General features: G+C 39.2%; 1 protein-coding gene across 1 annotated transcript in view; it reads right to left on the reverse strand.

Moving 5' to 3' along the window:
* The window catches only part of LOC148836488 (polyprenol dehydrogenase), a 70,834-nt gene that overhangs the window by 31,990 nt on the left and 14,285 nt on the right, over positions 1–24,559 (reverse strand). Inside the window, exons 2-3 of the mRNA XM_088914096.1 lie at positions 21,236–21,343; positions 19,045–19,113 (exon numbers count right to left, since the gene is read on the reverse strand). Coding sequence (XP_088770222.1) covers positions 19,045–19,113; positions 21,236–21,343 — 177 coding nt within the window. The remainder of the gene's footprint in view (positions 1–19,044; positions 19,114–21,235; positions 21,344–24,559) is intronic.

A 24,559-nucleotide genomic window follows, 5' to 3' on the forward strand; every position in this document is an offset into this window, starting at 1 on the left:
TAGAGTAGCAAAAGTATTAAAACAAACTTGTCTAATGTTTTAATACAAACTAGAACTAATGTTAAATTCTTTACAAATGCTTGATGTCTATATATAACTGTAATTCTTAGCATGAAATACTAAGCTGTAGCTGTAAGCAATGTTGATGTCTGCACATAATCAACGCATTTGCAAAAGGATTATGACTGTAGCTATTTCTGAGTGACTAATATCATCAAAGCAAGCTATACTTCACTGTTAATCTATCCAAACTTCACCCAAAACTTGGCTCTCATACAAAATCATAAACTTCAGCTTAAAAACATATTTTGAGAAGAAAAAATGATTTTGAAAAACATTTAGAAGGCAACACATGTGCTCCAACATAGCATATCCAGAATATATTAAACTGCTTTATGACACAGAAACAAACATTGTACACATAATTACAAAATCCAGTTAGTAAAGAGTCCAGTTAGTAAAAGGCATAAAGATATAAAAAATAAGTTCTCTTCAGTGAGTTTGTATCACATATTTCAAAATAAAACAGTCAAATCATGTACTGTAGGTGAAATTGTCCTGACCAAAGTTTCTTAAAGTCTTTTTCAATACAAAGTGAATAATGAGTTTTAAATTCAATCTAGAAAACTGAGCAGAAGAGAATGCCAACCATACATTCAAAACTCGTTTCTCTAAAATACAGCTAGTGAACTTAGTCGGAATCGTGTTCTGTAATGATGTCTTTCAATCTGGCAATCACTGCATTTTCTGAAGACTTCAAAAATTAATTATAAAATATCCCATGTCAGGAGTGGTCTTTGCATCCTTAATGTTTGTCATGATTTTTTAAAAATTACCACGCTACTGATTTTACTGACCCAATGAACCATTTTTCTACAACACAGTATATCCAGAATCTGTCAAACTGCTTTATAAGGCAGTTTTTGACTTCGAAACAAACATCTACCCACAATACTTTGAGAATCTTACTTGTATTCCTTGTATTCCTTAATCAGTGACAAGAACCCCAGCAAATTCTATTTCTGAAGATTACTCCTGATATAGGTAGAAATTTAATATTGTAGCGCTTTGGGGTTCACGTAGGCACCCTTGCCGCTGCCGCATCAGGTCGGCCCCCCACCGTCGGGGACTCGAACCCGGGCCTCTGGCGTTACTCAACAGGGACCCAGCCTCTTGAGCCAAATGGAAATCTCCCATCAGCCCGGCGGCTGCGGTCCCTGCTATTCACAGGGTAGGGCAGTGACGTCACCGCTCTGGTAAGCCGGCTCTCGCAAGCAATGGAGGCTGTATGCCTTACAATATATAACAGCAATCTCGTGAAAACCTCCACAGAAAAAAAGCATATGCAACGGTGAAAATGCACTTTAAGGATTAAAAAATGCTCAAGTTAGTTTCATCAGGACCCTTACTCTCTCAGACAAACAGCAACCAAAAAATATGTACTTTGTGTATGTAGGGACGGCATTTCTTTTCAGCTGAAACACAGAAATACATTAGGGTGACACAAAAGATAAAAGAGGCATTTGGCATCGTCATCCTTCTTTTCAGCAAGATTTTCATTTTCAAAAGGGGCGATGATCACCTTTAAATCCTTGAACATCCTGAAAAAAACACCTGCTTTCTTTACGCTGTGAAGGTAGTACTTTGTCGCACAGTAACAGCAGTTTAAAAGTTGGACATGTTTTGCCTTCCATTACTACGAGTCCCCTTCTCCCCACGGAGTATTAAACTCTTTAACTCTCCCAGGCATGAAACAAATGTAAAACTGAGACAGAAAATCTAAGCTCGTCTGGGGAATGCCCCTGCTACTTTAACGTGAGAGACAGAGCTGAGGAATGGCACTTAAAAGAAGACTCAGGGGATTAAACAGAGAAGGGCTCGGAGGATTGTTCCTCCACTCAGCAGTAATTGGAAAGCTCCTGCTCGGTGCTTTACAAATGTACAGGCACCAAAGACACCGAGCTTTCCTGCTTGCAGACAGAGCTCAGTTACTAGAGTTCTAAAGTTTCTCAACTGGAGACAAGATGTCTAAAGTTTGAGTCCTGTCATACGGGAACAAATAAATAACAATTTCTTACTCACAGGCCTTTTTCCTTGCCTTGTTGATTCAAGCTTCTGCTTCAAGCACCACAACTCACAACACTTCAGCTTCAAGCATTTGAACATGGTGTGTGTCAGACTTGCCCACCAGTGGAAACTTATAGAAACAATAGTCTGAAACCTTTCTTATCAGATGTTAGCTGCTGCAGGCCTCTTCCTAGATCTCTTCCCGATTTCCTGGTCACCTTCGCCTGCATGTTGCTTTGTCTGGGCAGCAGCCTGGCAAAGATAACCAGCCAGACTGCAGGGGCTGAGACAGGCAATCCCAAAGAGCAATGGGAGAATGAAACAAAGACTTAGGGGTGTATAATAATGTTTAGGGTGAAGAGCAACATTTGGCACTTGGATCCTGGAGTCAACACATCCCAAAACTATCCCTAGACTTCAAGTGAAATTAAAAGTATGAACTATGCTGTGGTGACTAATCTGTCCTTCTCTCAAAAAAAAAAGAAAAAAAGTACATCCTTTGGTGCATCCCACTGCCATTTTTACCACAGTGCTTGGAATGAGGTATGTGTGTGCCCCAGCAGTGTAAATACACAAACCACTGGAATGACAGGTTTTTTGTTCTGGGTGCAGACACTGGGAACAATATTACAACAAGTGTTAGAGGGGCTATGGGTGGCTGAATGGTTGATTTGTACCTGACTATTGTGCCCAGGGCTCTGAAGTGGAGAAATGTCTGTCATTTCAATTATTTTCACAGTTGGGGTAGTACTATGGCACCAAGCCAGCTTCCACTGAGAAATGTGATATGTGACTGTGGACTTCTTGAAGTGCAGAGATCCCAGTATCCCCTCAATCACATTCAGCAGGTTTACTTATTGAAGCAGTGAGGAAAATTTTAATGCAAAATTGACATGTGGTAATTGGAAACACACTGTTATTGACCCAAGCATTATGAAGGCAATTTGAGCATTGGTGATGTCTTTGAAGAACACTGCTATTTTCTCTTGTGGTATATGACTAATTTATATGGAAAATGGCACTGATGAAAGAAGCCAAATTAGTGAATTCTTCAACTCCTTTGCCTTTCTTATGCAGAATTTGAATATAACAGTTTAAAACCATTGTGGCCTTGTTGCTACTTAGGAACAAATTATCCCGGGGTGAGATGCAATTTGAAAAGGTCTCCTTGTATCAAATTACACTCCCAGTTGATTGCATCACTGTAAATCTATTCACCTTGTCTAAAATTCCCCTCCGTCACCTCAGGAGCCCCACAGTTGCTAATGTGCACTTATTACAAGTGCAATCCCATTTGTCTTCCAGTTTTGCCTTCACTTGCTTGTCATTGCTGCTGATGCTTGTACAGCAATTGGATTTTTGTCAACTGGGCCCTGATAACTCGATTTTTATCTAAACACACATCCAAGTTCGGTAATCGGTTTCTGTTTCAAGGGCTGAATGACCCCAGCCAAGCAGGCACAGGGCACAAGGCAGGACCACACTCTGGCAGGATACCAGTCCACCACAGGACACAAGGCAGGACCACACCCTGGTCAGGACACCAGTCAATCACAGGACAGGAGACAGAGCTAGACCTTGGACAGTGGGAGGAATGCCACAGAGTACCTGGGAAAGACCCATGTGTGGAACAACATGGAGACTTCACAAAGAAAGAGCCAGGTATGACCCTGGACCCTGGAGATGTGAAGTATCTGGGCAAAACTCAGCACCAACCATTATCTGTACAACCTATCTTACTACAAACCTAATAACCAGCAGAATACTAAGAGGAGAATGTAAGAATTGTAATGTGAATATACATTACAATTTCAATATTCACACAACTGTTCAAATTCTTTAACCTGAATAGGCTTCTCAGAGTGCAGGATGACCTTGATAAGATCTTCCAATCAGTTTGTCTTCAGAAAAAAAGATGTCCCTTAAATTAATCCTAATGTGACTAAACCAGACAGCTTGTCCTTAGGATATACTGAGAAACTGAATGCATGAATCACGCACAGGCACAACCTCATCGTTATTGTCTGCAGTGAGAAATAATTTATTGAGTGATGTAGGAGGGTTTCCGGCCTTTGGTTCAAATATAGTACTTTCACATACCTCAGAACCCAGGAGAGCTTAGGAAAAGCCTGTGAGCATTTACTCCATTGATGGGCAGCGTCGTGTATGACACAAAACCACAGCACACTGCAAAATGGACTGACATTGGTATACTGTCACTGTCTTGTAATGAAAGCCATCCTTTACTTATTCACTGGTACCAATTAGTTGGCCATCTCTGCTTTCTGTGAAGCACTGACATGACATGCCTACAGGCTTTCCATAACGTCACCGAAGAATGTGCCGTTCCTTTAATCGGTGCTAACTCTCCTGTAAGGAACTGCATAGCCTGCAGTGTATCACAAAACAAATTGCTTTGATGGGTGGCTGTGTAGCAAGTTTAGTCATTTCAAACTGAGTGATATCCATAGAAAAATAAATGGGAAATTGTCCAAATCTGTATCTATACATAAACATTAATTATATTCATACATACAGTATACTGTACATTGACTGTTATACAAGTACAGCTGACTGTATCTCGGAATTTTATCATTCTGTTAATTTTGTTATTTGTCTTTCTAACATATATGGGTCAAGGAACAGATTATCTGAATGTACTTTTCACCAATGCTGATTTCACGGTGATTTCATCATGATGATGATCATTCATTTCACTTGATTAAAATAATGTATTAATGCTATAAAGTACTGCTTTTAGACTCAAGTGCAACCAAAGAAAGATACATTAAGACTTCATGTTTGTGTGGGTACGCAGTATAAATTCTCTAACCTTTATGTCCAGTCACTCCTCCAAACCACTGCTACCCTCTAAGAGGAATAATTGTCCATATCGAAAGACAAGTGACGTGTAGGTCACAATGAAGCTGTGAACACAGCACTAATGAATTGCTCTCAGCAATCAATTGTCTTTCCAAACACTTCTAAGTAAAAAAAAATTCCAGCACTGTCTTCTTAGCATCATTATACTGTAAATGCTACATACGGTGATTACCTTTATCTTAACGTGTTCATTTCAATATGCTCTCTGCCATTTCACTGCTCTAATACTCCTTAAGAAACCTGGATAAGGCTGTTATGTAATTTCTGCTAATGAGTCAGAGTACAGCAAATTAGAGTGAGAGGGCAGGAAATTCTGTACAGGGTACAAGAACAAAGTACACCCCAAAGAGTGCTTACCAGTACAGTCTGATTTCTCCTGAAATTTGTTAACAGATTGTCTGCGCATACTGTATGTGCATAAAATCTAAAAAGGCACCTTAAAGCATGGTAATCTTTCAAGTAAGTAAAACTTAACTAGAGAAATATACAATACCTTTGTATTTATTGCCTAAAAATAATATTGCTCGTTTTGGCATCCCTCTGTATTTAGGCACCACTGAATTAAGAATGAAATTGGAAATAAAATCAAACATTTTTTTTGTGAAAGCTATTCAAATAATTGCACTTAGCAATCACTAAGAGCTGTGCAACATAGATTTTAAAAAGTTTGACTAAACAAATAAGGCCTGGGCTCACTAGCAAACCCTGGTTGAGTGTCCTACATTTCTACATATATTTCTGCACCAGAGAAAAGCACACAACCAGACAGGCCAAATGGCCTCCTCTTGTTTACAAACTTTCTTATGTTCTCACTTGCTGTCTGGGATCACAGCAGACTGAAACGGCTCTTCCATTTGCAGCCCAAGATCCCAGTGGACTCACTGGTGACTCAGGTGTCTTCATGTTGATTAAGGACATACTCGTGTTGTTCTCCCTCCTGAAGTTAAACAGTAGGCTGTACAGATGATCAGCCCTGAGCAGTAACTGCCTTTTCTAAACTGGAAACTGACTGTTTCACAACGTATTTCACAACAATTTTAATTTTACTATGGATAAATTAAAACATAACCTGTTGCCTTAATATATCAAAAGGATAATTCCGGTTTAGGAAGGTTTTAATGTCATTAATTAAAGTTCCTTTTTTATGTTTTACCCATGTTGTGCATCCTGTCTGTCACGGAAGTTTCCTGGCCTTTCTTTGATTCTAGGATTTCCTTGGTAATGAAACTACTTTATACGTGAAGAAAACAACGGGTACATTCCAAGTTGATTGCTAACTGCATAAAAGTATGTATAAAAAGAAACATGGTCCAAAAGCTGCTACGGAAGCATTTGGATAAATGGCCAAAATTGTTTTATATAAAGTGATGCTGATCTATCCTTAGACTATTATCACTCAAGCCATTCTGTAATCATTTTCAGAGAGAAAAGTGATGAAATACAAAGAACAAAGGAAGTACTGTTAACAGTGATCATGACGAGAAATGGGAGACAAGGCCTCATGCACTGTAGCAGCAGACAGCACGTATATTCTGTCTCAGGTATCGGAAGGAAACCATTGTTACCAAAGCACAAGGCGACTATTTCAAAATGACGACCACTATGTAAGAATGAGAACTGAATGAATGCCATTTAAAAAAAGACAGAGTGAATGTCGCATCTGACTGTGATAAAAAAAGGCCTTTCTGCTTGATACAAGGCTTAACAAAATGCAGCTGTGCCCTGAGAGTGCAGAAATAAAAGAGTAAATATGAAATCTGATCAACTTTTTAACTGTAATTGCAATAACTTTGCCAGACCCAAGCAGAATTGACCCCGTTGTAATGTAATTTTTAAATCACCTGCTGAGAAGTTATTTATTAAGTCTTTTCTAATATTATACTGTAGGTTTCTCAGTGTCTCACGCTTGATGGCATTACATGCAGATGAACAAATTCAGAATTTAAATGAGAATGTCATTATTAAAACACATAGTTGCCCGTTTGTCTGCGTATGTGGAATCAAAACTACACAACCACAAAACATTCTCTTTTAGACACAGCATCTCTTGTGGTTCCTATGTACTGTTTACATAATGTATTTTGTACATAAAATACATTATATTCATTATACTCATTATTCACATACACATTATCATAATCTGCTACATGTACATAATCTGCACAATAATTTTGTAGTTGACAACAATGATTAAAAGTCTATATTGTGCTGCTCATTTGCTTTGACGGGCATCCTAACAGTTGGTACCATGTTTTAGCATTCGTCTTTATGGTTTTATTGTTTTGAAATTATTCAGGGATAACATAACATGGTGTTTTTTTTTCTTCAGAGGTAATTGTTTGGATACTTCTGAATACAAAATATTCACACTTCTTTGCTGAAGGCTCAGTTGTGTCCCGACATACGTTCCAGAGTTATAGTTTTGACAAGAGAGCTAGTTGTGTTTGATGAAGAATGCTCTCCTGTCAGAAAGCCCCAGCAGACGGACAAGATATTTATAGGTTTACATTCTCAGTGGGATGACTCATATTCCTTCAATGTCCTTTTACACAAACGATCTGCAATATGAAATATTAAACTAAACCATGCACCTGTTCATTTATAGTAATCTGGATGGTCATAAATGAAGTCTAATCAAAAAGGCACAAAGTTCAAGGTGAGACTACAGCTTGCATGGGGCACTAGCCCATTGCAGGGTACAGACCCACAAGCAGGAGGGGGGCAATTTATAAATGATAACTTACATGGATAGGACTTTAGACTGTGGGAGGAAACCAGAATATACAGAGAAAACTAGCAGAAACTTGTGCATGACATTAAATCTCCACAAAGCTGAGGGCAGATTTGATCCCTTGGAGCTGTAAAGTCCAATCCACTGTACCAGTCCATCGCAAACACACATATGTATGTGGGACAATCTCCATGCGGCATATCTTGGAACTATGAGAGGAAACCGGGTCACCCAGAGATTCCCCATGCAAAAGCAGAAACATTCAAACTCCACACAGAAGGTAATCCAGACCAGAATTGCACATAGGACACGTGAATTGTAAGGCAGCAGTGCCAAAATCAACAACATTATTCCACCCATTAAATGGGTAATAGTAATTAATAATAATTAAGCCAGTAAGTAATAGCAACTAATGAGCTAACTAAAATTAGCCATTCAACATGGCTCCAAAGAAAGTTATATGACTGAGGTTTGGAGGATCTGTAAAACAGGATTGTACCGTTGGTCCACATAGTGTGTCTTTGATACGAGTAAAGAACACGAAAGTGCTTATTAAATCAGAAAAGCTTCACACGGGACAGACATTACAATCTAAGAAAAAAATGTACTTTATGAGATCATAAAAGCTCTTCTTCAGTATTTTTCAGAATCATTTTACTTTCATACAACCATTTAAGGTGTCTTACGCAACAAATGCACAGTGCAGCAGCGGCAGCAAAGACAAAATTTTGGATTTCAGACACATTCAAGTGAGGAATCCTGACAGAACCACAGCAGTGCAAATCAAGCCAGAATACTAATGCAGAAAGTAGAAAAGGTGACCTTGTGTTCCCTTAATAGCCTACCCTTAGCATATCATGCTAGTGATTGAAAAGGATTGTTCTCAGGCTAATGGTTTAATGAAATAAAATGTTAACTGCTTTATTTAGTACAGACTTTTTTTAAAAAGCTTTTATCCGGTGAAAAATTATAAATATATAAAGAAATATACTACACAGAGCAGTGTATCCACATAAAAAGTCAATTGCACAACTGGATTTCCCATATATTGCATAAAGGAAAAGCAGCGGAAAAATAACTCCTTAAAAATGAGCAGCACAAGCCATTTTAAAAAAGCACACATTTTCCAAAATAAATTATAAGTCATAAACTACTGTCAGTGGACCTTCCAATTTATTAAATAAGAATGTGTTCCCTTTTATCTCCTCCACAATTAGACAGAGTGAGAGTGTGAAATACCCCATGCAAAATGAAGTGCAAACACTTTAAAGAACTCCAAACACGAAATACTGCGCTTTGGCCTAAGCTAGTGTCTTGAGATATTTCAAAAGCTCTAGCTTAGGGAAATAAAATTCAGACACCTAGATTTTTCTGTGCACATTTCATGTCGTTATCAACAGGAACTGCTTGAGGGAAAGAAAAGGACATGAGTAATACATCTCAACTACTTTATTTTATAAAGGATAAAAATACCTCCAACTCAAGCTATTATGCAAAGCTTCTATGGATATAATTTAGGCACTTTTTTCTGATGCAAGGGAAGGCTTAGACTTGCTGTCAAAAGGCATCAGTATTAATGTTGTATAACTCTTTCACTGTAGCTGCCAATAGAGCGAAACCTTTAATCCTCCACAATCTTCTATGATCAAATCCTAGCTCCTGCTGGAAAAAACAGAAAGGTCCATCATTCGGAGGAAATCATTTTAAAAGAGGGCAGCATGGTGGCGGAGCCGTGGTATCTCAGACAGCAAGGGCGTCTAGCTCCTGACCGGAAGGTCCCGGGTTCAATCCCTGGTAGGGGCAAGCGATGTAGCTTGCTCTAATTCCTTCCAGCTTTCCAAATGATTACCGGGGGTTAATCCTTCCAGGGGTAACAGGAGCCGGGCGGAGTGTGAGGCTGACCACATTACCTCCACTTCCAGTGTCAGATGGTCAATAAAAACTGTGGCCCTTGCCCCCCATTCCCCATGGGCCTTTATGGCCTGAAAAGGGACCTACCCAGCATGGTGGCACAGCACTTAGCATTGTCACCTCACATCACTGGTGCCCTGGGTTCAGTTCCTGGGCTTGTTCTCCCATGTTAGTGCCAACAGTCCAAAGACATTCAGGTAGGTTAATTGGTTTCAAGGAAAATTGGTTCTGGTGTGAGTATGTGCATGCTTGTGTCTGTGTGTGCCCTGCGATGGACAGGTGTCCTGTCCAGGGTGTGACCTGCTTTGAACCAGTTGCTTTTTGGATGAGGCTCCATCTCCCCTGCAACCCTGTGTTGGATAAAGCAGTAAGAAAATGGATGGATGTTTAAAGAAACGGCTTGTAGTGCTAATTGTAACTCTATGATTATTAATTTACACAATTACACAATTAATTTACAACATACGTAAGGCAGTCATTCCTTCTGGGGGTATATTCCATGGCACATTTCAAGATTTCAAGGTGAAATGAAGAACACCCATTTTTTAATTTCAACTTTCCTAATATACATGTAGTCCCATCTAAAGGACAAACTTGTTTCAGACTTTAATTTTGGCAGCCTTACACAGCATAGCCATTTTTCAAAAAATACTCCATCAGCGTTCTCAGCTGTTCTAAGAAAAAAAATGCCAAGAATCTGGAAAACACGGGGTGTCACGTAGCGTCTTTCAGGACCCTATGCAGACAGCCCAATCCGGAAGGGAGAGAACAGACACGGGGAAGAGACGAGGAACAGGGCTGGTAGACGTACAGGGGGGCGTGGCGAAGGTGCTCGGGGGGGGGGCGTGGTCCAGGCAAACAGTCCAAAGGGTGCTCGTAGGGAAATCCGTAGGGAGGCAAATGTCCAGAGCCGGGTGGTCCATCCATGACAAAGACAAACGAAGTTAAAAGCCGGAGCGGGATCCGGCGAAGGGTTGGGGGAATAAAAAAGGGTAACGGGGCCAGGCGCTCCAAGCCCCGTACCCAGAAGGTCAGGACGCCGGGGAAAAGGCTTGCCTTCAGACAACCCGCAAAATGGGCAAGACCATCTTCCAATACTGAACAAGGGGAGACTGGAACAAGAGGCAGGTGCAGGAGATTGGGTAAAATGTGAAAGAGCCTTTAAGGGGGAGGGATTAGAATCATGACACAGGGCATGTACCCGTGACAGCCGCACACTATGACAGTGTCACTAGTAAGGTTAAGTACTTTAGTCAGAATGTGCTTTCATTGAAGTGTGAAGAGCAATGCAGGAAGGTGGCTGTTAAGATTGTTTGAGAATGTGGAAAACCTTTAAAAAATATTTTTCTTTCTTCCCGTTTATTTTCATATTCTCAATTTGTTATTTGGCTGTGCCAAAGCTTACTGACCACAAAGTCAGACCTTTGTAAAATAGTAAAGACAGAGGTCTGAGCTCACAGGAGCAGGTACTCTGTGACTGCCAGAGAAGGAACCAACTATCTCATAAATAAGAAACAACGGCATCTGGACTTCCTGATTAGCTTCTGAAATATTCCCCTCTGACTGTCCCTGACAGAACGGACTAAAAAGAATTAGCTAGTGAGCAGAAGGAAGTTATATAAAATACTGCAAAGTAAATTGAGGGACAGACAGTAAAAGACAATATTTATCTCTTGCTTTAAGAGTGAAAAGGGATGATGCTTCACAGAAGAAGTTCAGTGGGCAGTATTTTAGTGGAAATAAATGAAAGGACAGTTAACAAACAGAGCTGGAGTCTGGGATCTGTTCTGAGAAAATCAGCTCTTCAGTGTTTCAGCGCTGATGGGATTAGATTCTTGCTATAGATTATAGTAAAATGTTTGTGCTGGATTTGTCAGACTGGTAAATCTCAGTGATTCAAACCTTTATCTGTATGTTTCTCTAGACAGCCTATTTCTGATTGAGTGTGTGGATAATATAAACATTATAGGTTTCTATTATAAACTTATAATGTTTAGCTTACAAATATATAAATTAAATATAAACATTACATTGACATTCCTAGTCTGAATTTACATTAGGACAAAACATATAAAAACCATATTAAATACAGCAATATCAACTGAACTCTGTCCCTATTAGAGACCAGACTTTCCACAAATCAGATGGCAATGCTACAATAAACACTCAGTAGGATTATGTTAACATAGGTTAATGTGTCACGATTATAGTCCCTCCTCCTTAAGGGCGCTCCGGCCCTTTCACTTCGGACTTGATTTTGTGCACCTGTCCCGTTTCAGTCCGTTCCCAGTCCACCTTAAAAGCCAGACACTGACATTAATCCCGGCTCTGCATCTGATCTCCGTATTGTGTGAGTCCGGGACCTGGAAGCGCCTGGTCCCATTAAGGTTTTATTCTCTGTTCCCGCTCCCCTCCCGCCGGTTCCGACCCTGTTCCTGTTTTTAATCCCTTGTTGGATGGATCACCTGGCCACGGATTTTTGCTTTGTTTTGGATTCTCCCTTGGACTTATTCTTTGGATTGTTTGCCTCGACCACACCTTCCCCGTACACCAGCGCACCAAGGACACGCCCCCATCTTCATTCCCTTCTCCTGCATGACTTTTCCCCCCGTGTTTTCTCACTTTAACCCGGATTGTGTCGTCCGCATAGGGTCCAGAAAGAACTGTTCGTTACATAATGTTTGTCTTGCAGGTACATGTGAAAGTCACAAAATATTGTCTGGAAAAAAAAAACTTGCATTTCTACAGCAGATGAGTAAGAGGACCCACTGAGCCATAAATTAGTACAATTAAACAATCAGATTTAAAGTATACTCCTCAGAGAAACATAGAAACAGAGAACAACTGGCTCAACATTAAATTGTCCTTAAATTTTTTTTTCTCTCTGTAATACATTACAAACACATCTAACAGAACACTTTCTTTTTCTTTCAACTTTCACTTCATTTGTTTTTTTCCTCAGTCTTTTGTCAAAGTCAGCTCTTAAGAACTGATAAGAACATAAGAAATGTAACAAATGACTGGAGGCCATGTGGCCCATCTGGCCCATTTGGTATTTAATAGTTTATTGATCCCAGTGTCTCATCCAGCCCTTTCTTGAAAGATGCCAGCATATCAGCTTTAACAACATGGCAGGGTAGCTTGCTTCAGACTCCCACAACCCTTTGGGTAAAAGACGTGCTCCTGTTGTCCATTTTAAAAGCACCTCCCTGTATAGCAATCTCCACAAGTACCTTCCTGTTCATTGAAATTCATGTTCCTTTAATTGAAAACTGCAATGTTCTGAAACGAAGCCGCGATTTCTGCGCTGCCTGGACTTGTTCTTTCCTGGGCTACATGTTATTTAATGTCATCGAGGCCCCTGCAATTCAGTAACTGTTAAAACAGAACAGTTACTCCTGAACAGTTGTAAGAAGTTCTCCTACAGTATATGAATTTGAAAACAATTTACACTTTGACTAGAATCCTTTCATGCATAAAACAGTATGTTGAAACACTTTAGTTTATCACTAAGATTAAGCCTTGCTATGATGTACTGTAGCAGTACAATGTTTAATTCATATACTGTAAACAGCACTGGTCTCTGACAGAAGTCACTATTTTTTCTAAGGTATCTATGCAGAAAATGCAGCAGGGCCTAAAGAGACAACGTCTAAGGCAGCATTTCTATCTTGTAGCCTGATCGCATCAGATCTCTGAAGCTCAGCAAGGCTGTGCCTGGTCTGTACTGGGATGAGAGACCTTTAAGGAAAACCCTGTTACTATAGTACAAGGAGCATACGGAGTAGTAGTTTGTTTTCATTTTGCAATTTCTGCACATTTTGCCTGAATGAACTTCTAAAATAGAGCAGTAATTAAAAAGCATGAAAAATTCAAGCTTTACCAAAATTCAGCAGCATCATGAAGGCAAATCGACAAGGGGACCCCACGGAGGACGCAGGAGTAAGCAAGGTGTTGGGGCTTGGAGCTGAGGTGTGTGGTGATGGCAGACAGCACATTGCTGGAGATATCAGAGACACTAACAGTCATGACAGAGCACTCGACAGGTTAAGACTCTCTGTGACAGAAGACCCCTTGAAACCAGAGAATCAGGAGGCTGAGCCATAACAGACTGCACTGAGTCAACAGGTGGGGAAGTGTACCGGGCACTTCACCTTAAACTTTTATTTTCAGAAGGACAGGAGCAAATATTGATTCAAGAAAAAAATGCAATCTATTTGATGATACTGAATTGGTGAACATGCCTGGTCTTTTGGAGCTACTGAGATGCACACAGAGTAAAAGTTTGACATACTGTCCTAGGTAAGGAAAAAGAGACTGCAGCACAGCCCTGTTATTGGCAACATTTAAACATCAATACACTATATTTCTTCAATCAAGGCAATGTATTGAAGTGCACCACTGAAGGTCACAAGTACATTAACAGAATTCAAGAAGAAGCCTGATAATAAGTGTCTCTTGGTTTGGAATTCAGCCTTAGAATTGCTTGTCTTTTAATTTGAACAGCTTGCAAACTGTTTGAAGAAACTCCAGAACATCCCTACCAAGGAGAAATTCAAGACTGGTGAACTACATCACCGGTGAACAATCTTATCATATATAGAGTGCCAACAGCATATTCAATTTAAATCTGTGATCCTGTCAATTATACAGCTTCCGCTCATGTTATGAATTCCAATGTACACCATGAAACGCAACTAATGAAATGTTTGTGAGCAGCTCATGGGTTGTGATAAACCTTAGTGGGTGGCATGTTCGTAATGTAAGATCTTAGCTGTTAACTGTTCTTGAACGCGTTAGGAAATAAACTACTGTATTTATTATCTTACGTATTAAATAACCATACTGCACAGTGCATGGAAATTCATGAACAACAACTACCTTTTCCAAAGTAATACTTCTGCAATTAAACAAGCATCCTCTGGCTTCCCAAACTTTGGATCTCCCAAACCCTTTAGGACCTTGACTCCCTTTACATTTATTTCTTTATTCCCTGCAGGCCTCCTCTAAATAATTGACACAATTTGATCTGACCTCCTGGGTAGAGTACTGTAAATGTGTATTGTCTCAGTAAAGAAGCCATGTTTGAGGAAATCACTGGCCAAGAAATGCGTCTGCCCCCTTTTTTTCAATCTAAAGTGAACATTTCTTTAATTGATGCTTGTTTTTCTGAATTTCAGAATACATCTGTTTAGAATTCAAGCACTCCTTCAAATATTCTGTAATATACTATGACAGACGTACAGAGTTTTGCTGACGTGGCAATAATTCCAATTTGTATATCTTTAGAAACAAGTGAAACGGAAAAAACTTTTTATTATGGGAAGGTAACAAAATCCTTTCTTTTTTTTTAAATCAGTTCTTTTTTTCACAAAAACAAATCACGGTGAGGAGTTCTAATAAATACAATTTTTGACACTTCCACCTTCAAAATGTGTCCAGGTGGAATTTGAATGAATAAACCAGGCTGCCACGCTTATCTACCAGCTCATTTACATTCTGTTTATATATATATATAGTACAAAAACTGAGAGAAAATTCCAAGTAAAATGATCGAGTCCCCCTAGAAGGCACCCTAGGGCCACAGACTAGAACTTGGACAAAAACTGTTATGACAAGAAAGGGGCTCATTACCATATTCCAAATACATCTGAAATGACTCCATGCCAGAATTTGTTGTATTTTAAACTTTTTTTGCATGCGTGGTTGTGTCTTTCTCCTCTTTTCTAAAACGGCTTTAATTTGTTTTTAGAGATCTTTTTTTCGAAACATTCTCCTGTAGCTCCTCCAAGCGTGTTGGCGGTTTGTGGAGACTTAACTGGACCTCCTCCCTCACTTCCCAGCCATATGGAGCTTTTTTTCTTCTCTTGCCCACCCTTGGGCTTCAAACAAGAAGCCTTGAAGTGAACATCAATAAAGGGCTGTCCTAACCACCTCTGCTTTACTGAAAAAAAATAAGACTCAGAAAAGTCAATTTTTTTGTCTTCTAACAGCTTGTCAACAAATGTTAAACGGTACAAATTTAATGTTAGAGTCCCCTGTCATTTCAGGTTCAGAATGTTGTCAACCTGTATGTGAAATACAGAATTTATAAGCCTTTCTCCTATATGGACACAGCACTGCCAGCTATGTATGCTTTCACATAAATGCACATTGGATGGTGCACCATTAATTCAGACTGTTTTAATACAACTGCTGGCGTCACATTGCAGATAAATCCACTTGACAGAGTGTGGTGCTGTTTATTTCTTTATTCTTTTGTCTCTTTATAATGAGCATGTCCTACACTGATGACACCTATTTGATATCTGCTTCAATCTCAGTCTGTTGTAGCTCTAGCTGTGTTTAAAAGTGTGTTGTAAAAGTGCTGTACTATATAATAAAAATAAATTAATCAGTATATTATCTGACAATTTCAAGTTCCGCATTTAAGAACACCTCTCCATTTGTTTTAAAACAGAATGGTGTCTTCAAATCCTAATTGTAATTTTTTTTTACTATTTTAATGTTATACAGGCAATTCGTGATGGAATTCAACATTTTTAAAACATTTTTTAAAACATTTTCAACAACTTTAAAAGTTTTTTAGATTTAGTCAATCAAAATCTCACTTCAAACTAAGTACAAACAGAGGCAAACAATAAAAATTGCATTGAATTGACATTATCGTCTATAAAACTGTATCTATACTATTGTATGCAAATCTGCAGTTCTTGTTCATTATTCCTTTACAAAGCACATCATGTAAATACCATCCAGTAAGGAACAGGCTTGAGGTGAAGACTGTCAGTTCTACTCTTTACAAAACAAGTTCCTTTTACAGAGCAGTTTCTTATAGCTTGACTGACACTTTGCCCTCATTCAATCATTCATTGTTATGTCACCTGATTAAGCACTGCCTTGCCGTCTTACATATGATTGAATTAGGCACCAGAAGACAATGTTGCCAACAGCACATGCTTGTTTTCAGCACTGAGTTTTAGTGGTTCAGTAAGATGAACCTTTTAAAAACCTTTTTCAAAAGATGGTCTTTTAATCATGCTAACACATTCATTAGTGCACTGTATTCAGATGTGCACTGCTTTTTTTTATCAATTGCTATCCAAAGAAATGTTCCTTTATGTATGACACAAGTGCCTAGAATTAGAGAAAATATCTGACATTAAATTTTAACATATATTTACTGTTGAAAATGTACCCAGACCAGAAATCCTTTTTTGCCAAAGCCCCAAAACATTATTTTTCTAAAACAAAAATCCAGAAATTAAAGCAAAGAAAAAGAAGCCACGCAAAGCCAGCTTTTCAAGACTTAGAACGAATCTAAATTGGCAACTTATGATAACATGAATGAAGAACTGAAAAAAGCAAGGTGAGACCAGCAATATCTTCCAAGCTCTGAGGTGCTATAAGGATGTAGAGAAGATGAGTATCACAAGCAAGGCAGATGTGTTTGAGAACTGAGACAGCAATCAATGCATTTCCTCATGTCAAGCTACAGAAATAGTCCAACCAGAGAGCGTGGGGCAAAGAAGAAGGCAATCCATTCAAGGAGCGTCAGAAAACAGACGTCTGCATTACGGAGCATACTGACAGGGCGGTCTGGAGTGACACAAAGAGACACAGCAGATCTCTCTCCTCGAAGGAAGTGTCACAAAGAATCAGGAGAAATCCGCAATCATAAGGGGTGACTTGATATTTCCCCAGGCAGGAGCAGCACTGGTGACTGGACTGCAGAACACATCATGACTTTTTAACCTTCTCACAACTTCCATTGGAGTCTTTTAAGTATTACCCACTCAGTATTATCCTGGGCACGGTGGAAGTCAATGATGTCAGAAAAACTAGGCTGAGCCTTTCAGGACTGAGGCTGGGATGTAGGTTTGCCATCTTGTGGAGAATAATTCCGGGACATCTTAGTTACAAAGGATGCAAAGGTAGGGTTTTCATGGTTTAAAATGAACTTAGTTAAAGCCTTTGACCTGTTTAATCTACAGAAGTGCAGAAGGTCCTTCCACACAGAAGCCCACAGACCCCAAACTATGTGCTCACTTGAACTATGCCAGTGACACGGGAGGCCTGTCATAGCCCAGGTCGCACATAGATGTTCTGATGTTGTGGTTTTGAAAGTAAATATTCTTCATGTTGTGAAAATGGCTCCTTTCTGTGGAATTACGATACAGTTTCACGAAAAAAAAAAACAGGGATAGGAATAGGCTAGTCTATCCTCCTATGGAATATCAAGATCATATTTATAGACCTGGATTGCCACAGGTTACTAATTAAATGGTGTCAGCTCAGAAGCTCACCTGTGAAGGTCCCATTCACATTTATTACGAAACTGGCCGATTCTTGAATGAATCTGTCCAGATTGCATTCAGAAAGCCCAAGTTCTCACGTCTGATATATTCTGCAAGCTTAGCAAATCACTTCCGTGATGACCTAATCGACTCAAAAGTAATGAAAATAAATTACTCTGTTTCTGAACACCTGCCTTCTAATTTGTGGCCAGAAAATCTTTACCTTGTTTGAGTTAAATGACATACCATTGCTATATAATACTCAAAAATACCCTGTACAAAACTGCTGACAAACCAAATGCATACAGCAGCACAAATGTGAAGGCTGAACAATATAGCCCAAATGTTTTTGCAGTACTTCAGTGGGACGCAACATTACTTTGATTTGGAAAAAAAAAAACTTTTCTCTTTGACTTCCAAGAAAATTAAACTCCATACTTTCTCTGGAACTACAGTCATGGGGCAAGGGAAGCCGTTTCTTTGAGGAGATCTTCTGGGAACACCATGAATTTAAATTTGGCCTCTATTCAAAAACAGCAGGATATTAAACTTTGGACTGGTAGAGACTGATTGATCTGCCTGTTTGACAGTTCTCTTTCATGTCTATTTCGCTCTTTTTTGCTACAGAAGGCATCTATGCCACTAATTGCTGTCCTCCATCTAAGACTGCTGTGTGAGACAGCTCTGTCGATTCTACAGTATTAGAGTGGGTTTGCATTAATTGATAACTGAAGGGGTGGGAAAACACTCCATAGGATTTCCACTGTGTTATTCCCCTCCTGCTAAAAACCAGTGCTAAAGAGAATAAAAATGACAGCTGAGGGAAGACTCATCAGTATCCACGCAATACAAACATCTGCCCACTAATGGGCCATAGGACACATATGATTTTTTGTGGATGGGTATGTTTCACAAGTATACAGTACTCTGAAATTAAATAATTACTAAAATGTACAAATGAGAATCTGAAGCCTAATCTCCAGAGGGGCATACCTACATACCCAGCACCCATGACTTGTTCACTCAGTCGTCTCACTGTCACAAAGTCCTGACAGCCAAGCCAGGTTTACATCAGTGTTTCTCAAACACATGGAGCAATACTTTGCTTACGTTGATTTCTGACAAAAAGACTGGAAAGCACTATTGTCAATTTACCTTTTCCTTTGACATTTTCCTCTCGGATTCGCCTCACTGCATTCTGACTCTCTTCTTCATGACTTCCAGCTAGCACACAAAAACAGGTTATCAGATAGTCAAAGGGAATAGGAACCAAAAAAAGGTTGCATTTTCAGCTCTGACAAAAAATAACCCTTACCTAAAAGAGATCTTAATACCACTTAACTTTAGCCTCCCAATTACTTTACTTTTTGTTGCATTTTATACAATGCACTGTGATTCTACTTTTGTAAATGACATTAGTAATGACATTAGTAATGTCATTTCCAACATATGGCATGTTGGCATATCCAACATATATTGTCCATGGAGTGCATAATTACACTGCTACCAGATGAGTTCTGCTTTCTTATGGATTTGATATTTAGCCTCATTTGATTGTCTACTTTGTCTTCCTAGTTTTAGGACCCAGCTGGAATTTAACTTGTAAAGCTGGCCAAGCAGATGGAGTGCTCTGATATCACTGAGGTTTTGTTATGGAATAAATGGAAGCCGTGATAAATGAAGCTGGGACTCCATCAGCTTAGTCACTACGAGCAGGGAGGCTTTCCCACTAAACCAAACTGAACAGTTAAGCACAAGACAACCTCCAAACTGAAGGCTTAATTTATTCTAGGAACAGTAGCACAGATCGGCCCACTGAGATGGGAAAACACTTCTTACTGTGAAGCCTGTTTAGTGTGAGTCATTGCTCTGTACAACAGTGCTTTGTTTTAACTATGCTGTCCCACTTTCTGAGACACAGAACCCACATGACTGCTCAATATTCTCTTTTATACACAGCGACTCAGTGATCGCTGTGCTTGCAGAGGACCAAACACAACTACAGATTATGAAATGCCTTTCCACCAAGGAAGAGGGTGTACTGTATGTGTGGCTGATATTTTTACATGCCTTTTAATTGGCAGAGAGTGGCCAAGCTGGAGCAGTTGGGAAAATAACCCCATGCGAATGGTGGCACTGGGAATGCCAGACAATTTGCTTAAATGGACCGTTTAGGAGATGAAAGGTCAGTGGCGTTTGCTATTTTGTCATTTCAATATGACAGAAACTGAGACGCGCTTCCTGTCTCATCCCATTTTGCACGTTTTCATGCAAAAAAAAACAACAGGATTCTTAACCTCACCACGGCAACTCATTACCCGGTGGTGCCCCCACAAAAAGCCTTTCAACCAAGGGAGTCAAACCTTTCTAGCGTTATCAGCCCTGGTTTGAATTAGTTATTTCCATAAAGGCCCTGTGAGGGCTATTGCTGCTGCCAAGCTGGCCTTCTTTAATGGCAAATGACACACATGTCCTTGCAATTTGTCTTTTTGTATTTAATGCTGTAACTGTATCGTAAAGTGCAGTAGCTTTTTTTAGCAGAAAAGGAAATGATTAATCCTGCCTAAATCCCTTCCGCTGAGCAGATTTATGACGGATATTTTAGTGAATTTAAGAAACCTTTAATTTGGAACTAATTTCATTATATAGCACAGGCCATTGAAAGCACGAACCATTTTATTACAAGAGTCGGTGCGCTACCACTGTCCTTGTTCTCTGCAAGAAACCGATTTCTAATGGGTAAAGCACCACTGTTCCAGCTTTATGTGACCCAGAATGCTGATTGTAAGATGATATAATATATTCTGCTGTTATTTTGCAGGATGGCTTCCAAAGCTTTTTGCTGAAGCCTGAAACCTGTTTCAACTCTTTGCATATTTCCTCTTTCAACTTAAACAAAACTCCTATCCACAACAATGTTTTCTGCTGCTAGATATTCAGTAAGGAACAGTTGCTTACATTCTGAATAATGAATAGGGAGAAACTTCTGAACTGCAGTGGTTCAAATGGTACTGTGAATTTTGGCAGACTCTGTCCTTTAGTTCTTAACTTGCTGTGTGCAACGTGCTATTTTCAAAGCACGGAGATAATAAACGATGGAAAACATGAATTACTTGTCAGTTCTGTTATTAGCCAGTCATTTTTAAACTCATGTTAACAGTGTTAACAGTTAAATGAATTTAGACAGGACAGGGGAGAATGGGGACTAATTAAAGTGAAGATATAATTAACAAAGACAATAGGATATGGGGTGTTTTCTCTCATATAACCGCGTAAATTCGTCTTGTGTTTTCAGTGTTGAGATGAGGCCTGCAGGTGTTTACTGTAATCAGGTCGCATACTGTACCTATTATAACGTGCATTCCCAGACTTGTCAGCTGTCTTGCCGTCTCGTATCCAATTCCTTTGGCGCCCCCCGTCACTATGGCAACCCTTCCATGTAGTTTGGGAAAAACTGTGTAAGCCAAAAATAATGAAAGGACTAGTGGTGCTTCTTTATTCTTGTAATCACAGTTATTCACAAACACAGCGGATTTGATTGTGTGTGTTTCTGTGCTCAAGTTAACCTGTAGGCAGCTTGCTTGCTATCCTTTCCTCCACTTCTGACATTGCATATTTCCAGTTTATTGACCTTATTTTGTTTCATGTGTGTGCAATACTGCAGCTCCTGTCAGTGTTAAATAAGGGATAAGTAATTCATGACTACGGTGGTGGATTGATGAATCATAGGTCAAACCTCTCCATCAACAGGGATCCCTAATGTGTGGGATACATTTGCTCTTAATTAGCCTCTTATTTGTATTGAGTCCTGCCAACAGATTTGCAATTACAGAAAATAAAATGGCCTTCATAGACAATCATGCAACGATGACTGCCTGGATACTAATTTCTAACCCTGCGTCTTGTGTCAGATAATATTTCTTAATATGATGATAATAGTGGTGCTGCCACATGTCAGATCCATCCACAAAAGACTAATACAACATTGTTACTCTCGGCTGTGAACAAGACAGCTCGGTTGTGTCCTTGTGTGTCAGTCTTTTGTGATTGGGCTGTGTTAAATGTGCAGGTAAAAAAATCTTGTCATATTCTAAAAAACAATTTTCTAGTGCTGGCACCTTTTTCCTAATATAGTATTTACAAATATCTTCAAATATAAACATTTCAGCCATAAGAAGTATCATTAACCTTTTTTGGGCATCTTATGTCACAAGATTAGGACATGTTCTCATTAAACAAATACTTTTATAATTACAGTCTCAAGTCTATTTTGCTGATCTTATTAAATCGATACTTATTTTTCTCAGAATGGATTTTGAAATCCTTGATGAAATCTAAAGCAGCTGAGTGATGTATTGCTGCAATGTTATTTCAAGTGTTGCTATTTCAAATAAAACTGATATGGCCACTGTTGGCGGGCTGGTCAACATTAACCTTGAAGAAAAATAAATCAAAACTGCAGTATTACCCAAAGTCTAGAAACACTTTTCAGGTACCATGCATTAAAATAAAAGAAAAGAGACTCCTGTGACAAGACTCCCTGTAGTGTCACTGGCTCAAAACACTCCAAAGGTGCTGAAAAACAGAGCTGTGCCAATTCTTCTTTAAATTAAATGCCTATTACTCAAGGCATTGTCAAAACTGTTACTGCAGAAGTATCTCCCAAATCGGTAATCCTTTTTTATAGCTGCACAGTGAAGAGCTACCAATACCAAGAGACCTACAGAATTAAAGCAGAAATGGCTGAAAATAATCACTATTACAGACTCACTGTAGGCAGCAGTGTCTTTCTCTTGGTTATTGAACTATAGCTCTGCCTGGCAAGCTGGGCTGACCAGGTGACCACACATGGGCTCTTACTTCAATGTCACAGCTATCAGAAGTCTCCAAGAATAAAAGCTTCAATTAAAAACAAGCAGGATAACCTCTGAGGTTTATAATTAATATAATTACTGCAAAGCTGTTCATTAGCAGCTAGAGACTACTGCCTTCATCCCACTCAATGCCAAAGACAACAGGCTGCTGAATAATCTACTTGCACAATGCTTCTCACACCTTATTTGCACTCAACATGAACATGGGGAATGTTACCCACAAAAATGTGAAAATGTATGTGAAATATTGAAACACTACAATATTGGACTATGGAAATTACTGAGGGCAATACAGTAGCACAGTGGTTAACATTTCTACCTCAGCGCTGGGACCCTGGGTTCAATTGCTGAGGTGCTATCTGCGTGGAGGTTGTATGTTCTCCCCATTATTGCGTGGATTTCCTCTGGGTTTTTCCTCAACATCCTGGCGATGCTTAATTACTCCAAACAATTTCTTTTTTTAAAACATACAGTATGCTTTACCTTACAGAAAGGTAAGATGTATTAGTAACCCCTATCTTATCACATGTAATTCAAACTAAATCTTTACATCTGCTTCCTGGAATGGATCAGTGATCGAGAAAGTTGGAAAACTGGTCAGTGCATGGATAATTGAATGAATAACATTAAACTAAAGGTTAGTGAAATATTCGAGTAATTGTTTCAAACGTAGGGTGTTGACACTCACAGTCAAAGTCTGCATCTTCAGCCTGTTTGTGATGTGACATTTTTCATGCAAACATTATAAAAAAATAAAAAAAACTCAAAGCTGAATCAAACCCTGCCAGGTCTATTTTAAATGCAGAAGCCGATAAGGTACAGTGAGCACCTCATCTGTGGAACTACTGAACCGTAGACACCTATCTTAGATATATTTCCTATGTGAATTGAAGCACTTCAGAATTTCTTATTAGGGATCACATACTTTTTTCTGCCATGTTGTAAAAGCATTTACTTCACTGGTCTTTGCTTGTTAAAGTTTTTACCTGACTCTAACAGAAGGTCAGAAAAAAGGTGAGATATTCTTAAATGTAGCAGATGCTTAAAACCTTTACTTCTGTTCTCACATAAACTATCTTGTATGTTTCTTAAACTCTTTTAAAAGACCTCTGGGAGCCAGAGATGGCTTGCAAAAATCACAGTTCGTATACATGTATTTGCTCTGTATACGATAAGACAGGATCCCCCAACTTCACTCCTTGAAAGTATCAAGTTCTATAAGTCTATCCAGATCCTGTGCAGAAGGATGACAGTTATTTAGCTCTCCTCCTCTGCTGCCGTAGTTTAAACTGCTGGATTGTTTCCCTCAAGGGAATCTCTGCCATAGGATATATTGACCAGTGTGACACTCAATCCCACAGTTCCTTCCTTTAGTTAAAGCATGGGAAAGTGAGAGACAGTATGGGAACGTTTCTATAGAACGAACAGTTTATTGCAAAGGTAACACTTGAGTTCCGCCATCCTTATGTGTAGAAAACGCTGAATTTGATTTGGTTATTTGAGATGTCATTGATATTTTTGATCAGCCACCCAAGAACTAAAACTAATCCTGTTCCTTCACATTCTGACAGAGGAGAAACTGCAGAACTGAAAACTTTCAAGGACCAATATCATAGTACAACTAAAGCAGAATATAGCCATCTGAGCCATTAATGACCTAAGCTGAAACTAAGGTACAGAGGCTGTAGTTTGAATAGTGCATTTACCTTCAATCTTGTATCGTTTTTTCTGGTCTGTTGATTTGGCCAGTATGTGTATTTTTGTTTTGTGACCTAAGGGTTTTAAGTACACAAAGT

The sequence above is a fragment of the Atractosteus spatula genome, chromosome 4 (assembly GCF_055471065.1).
Source record: "Atractosteus spatula isolate fAtrSpa1 chromosome 4, fAtrSpa1.hap1, whole genome shotgun sequence".
NCBI lineage: Eukaryota > Metazoa > Chordata > Actinopteri > Semionotiformes > Lepisosteidae > Atractosteus > Atractosteus spatula.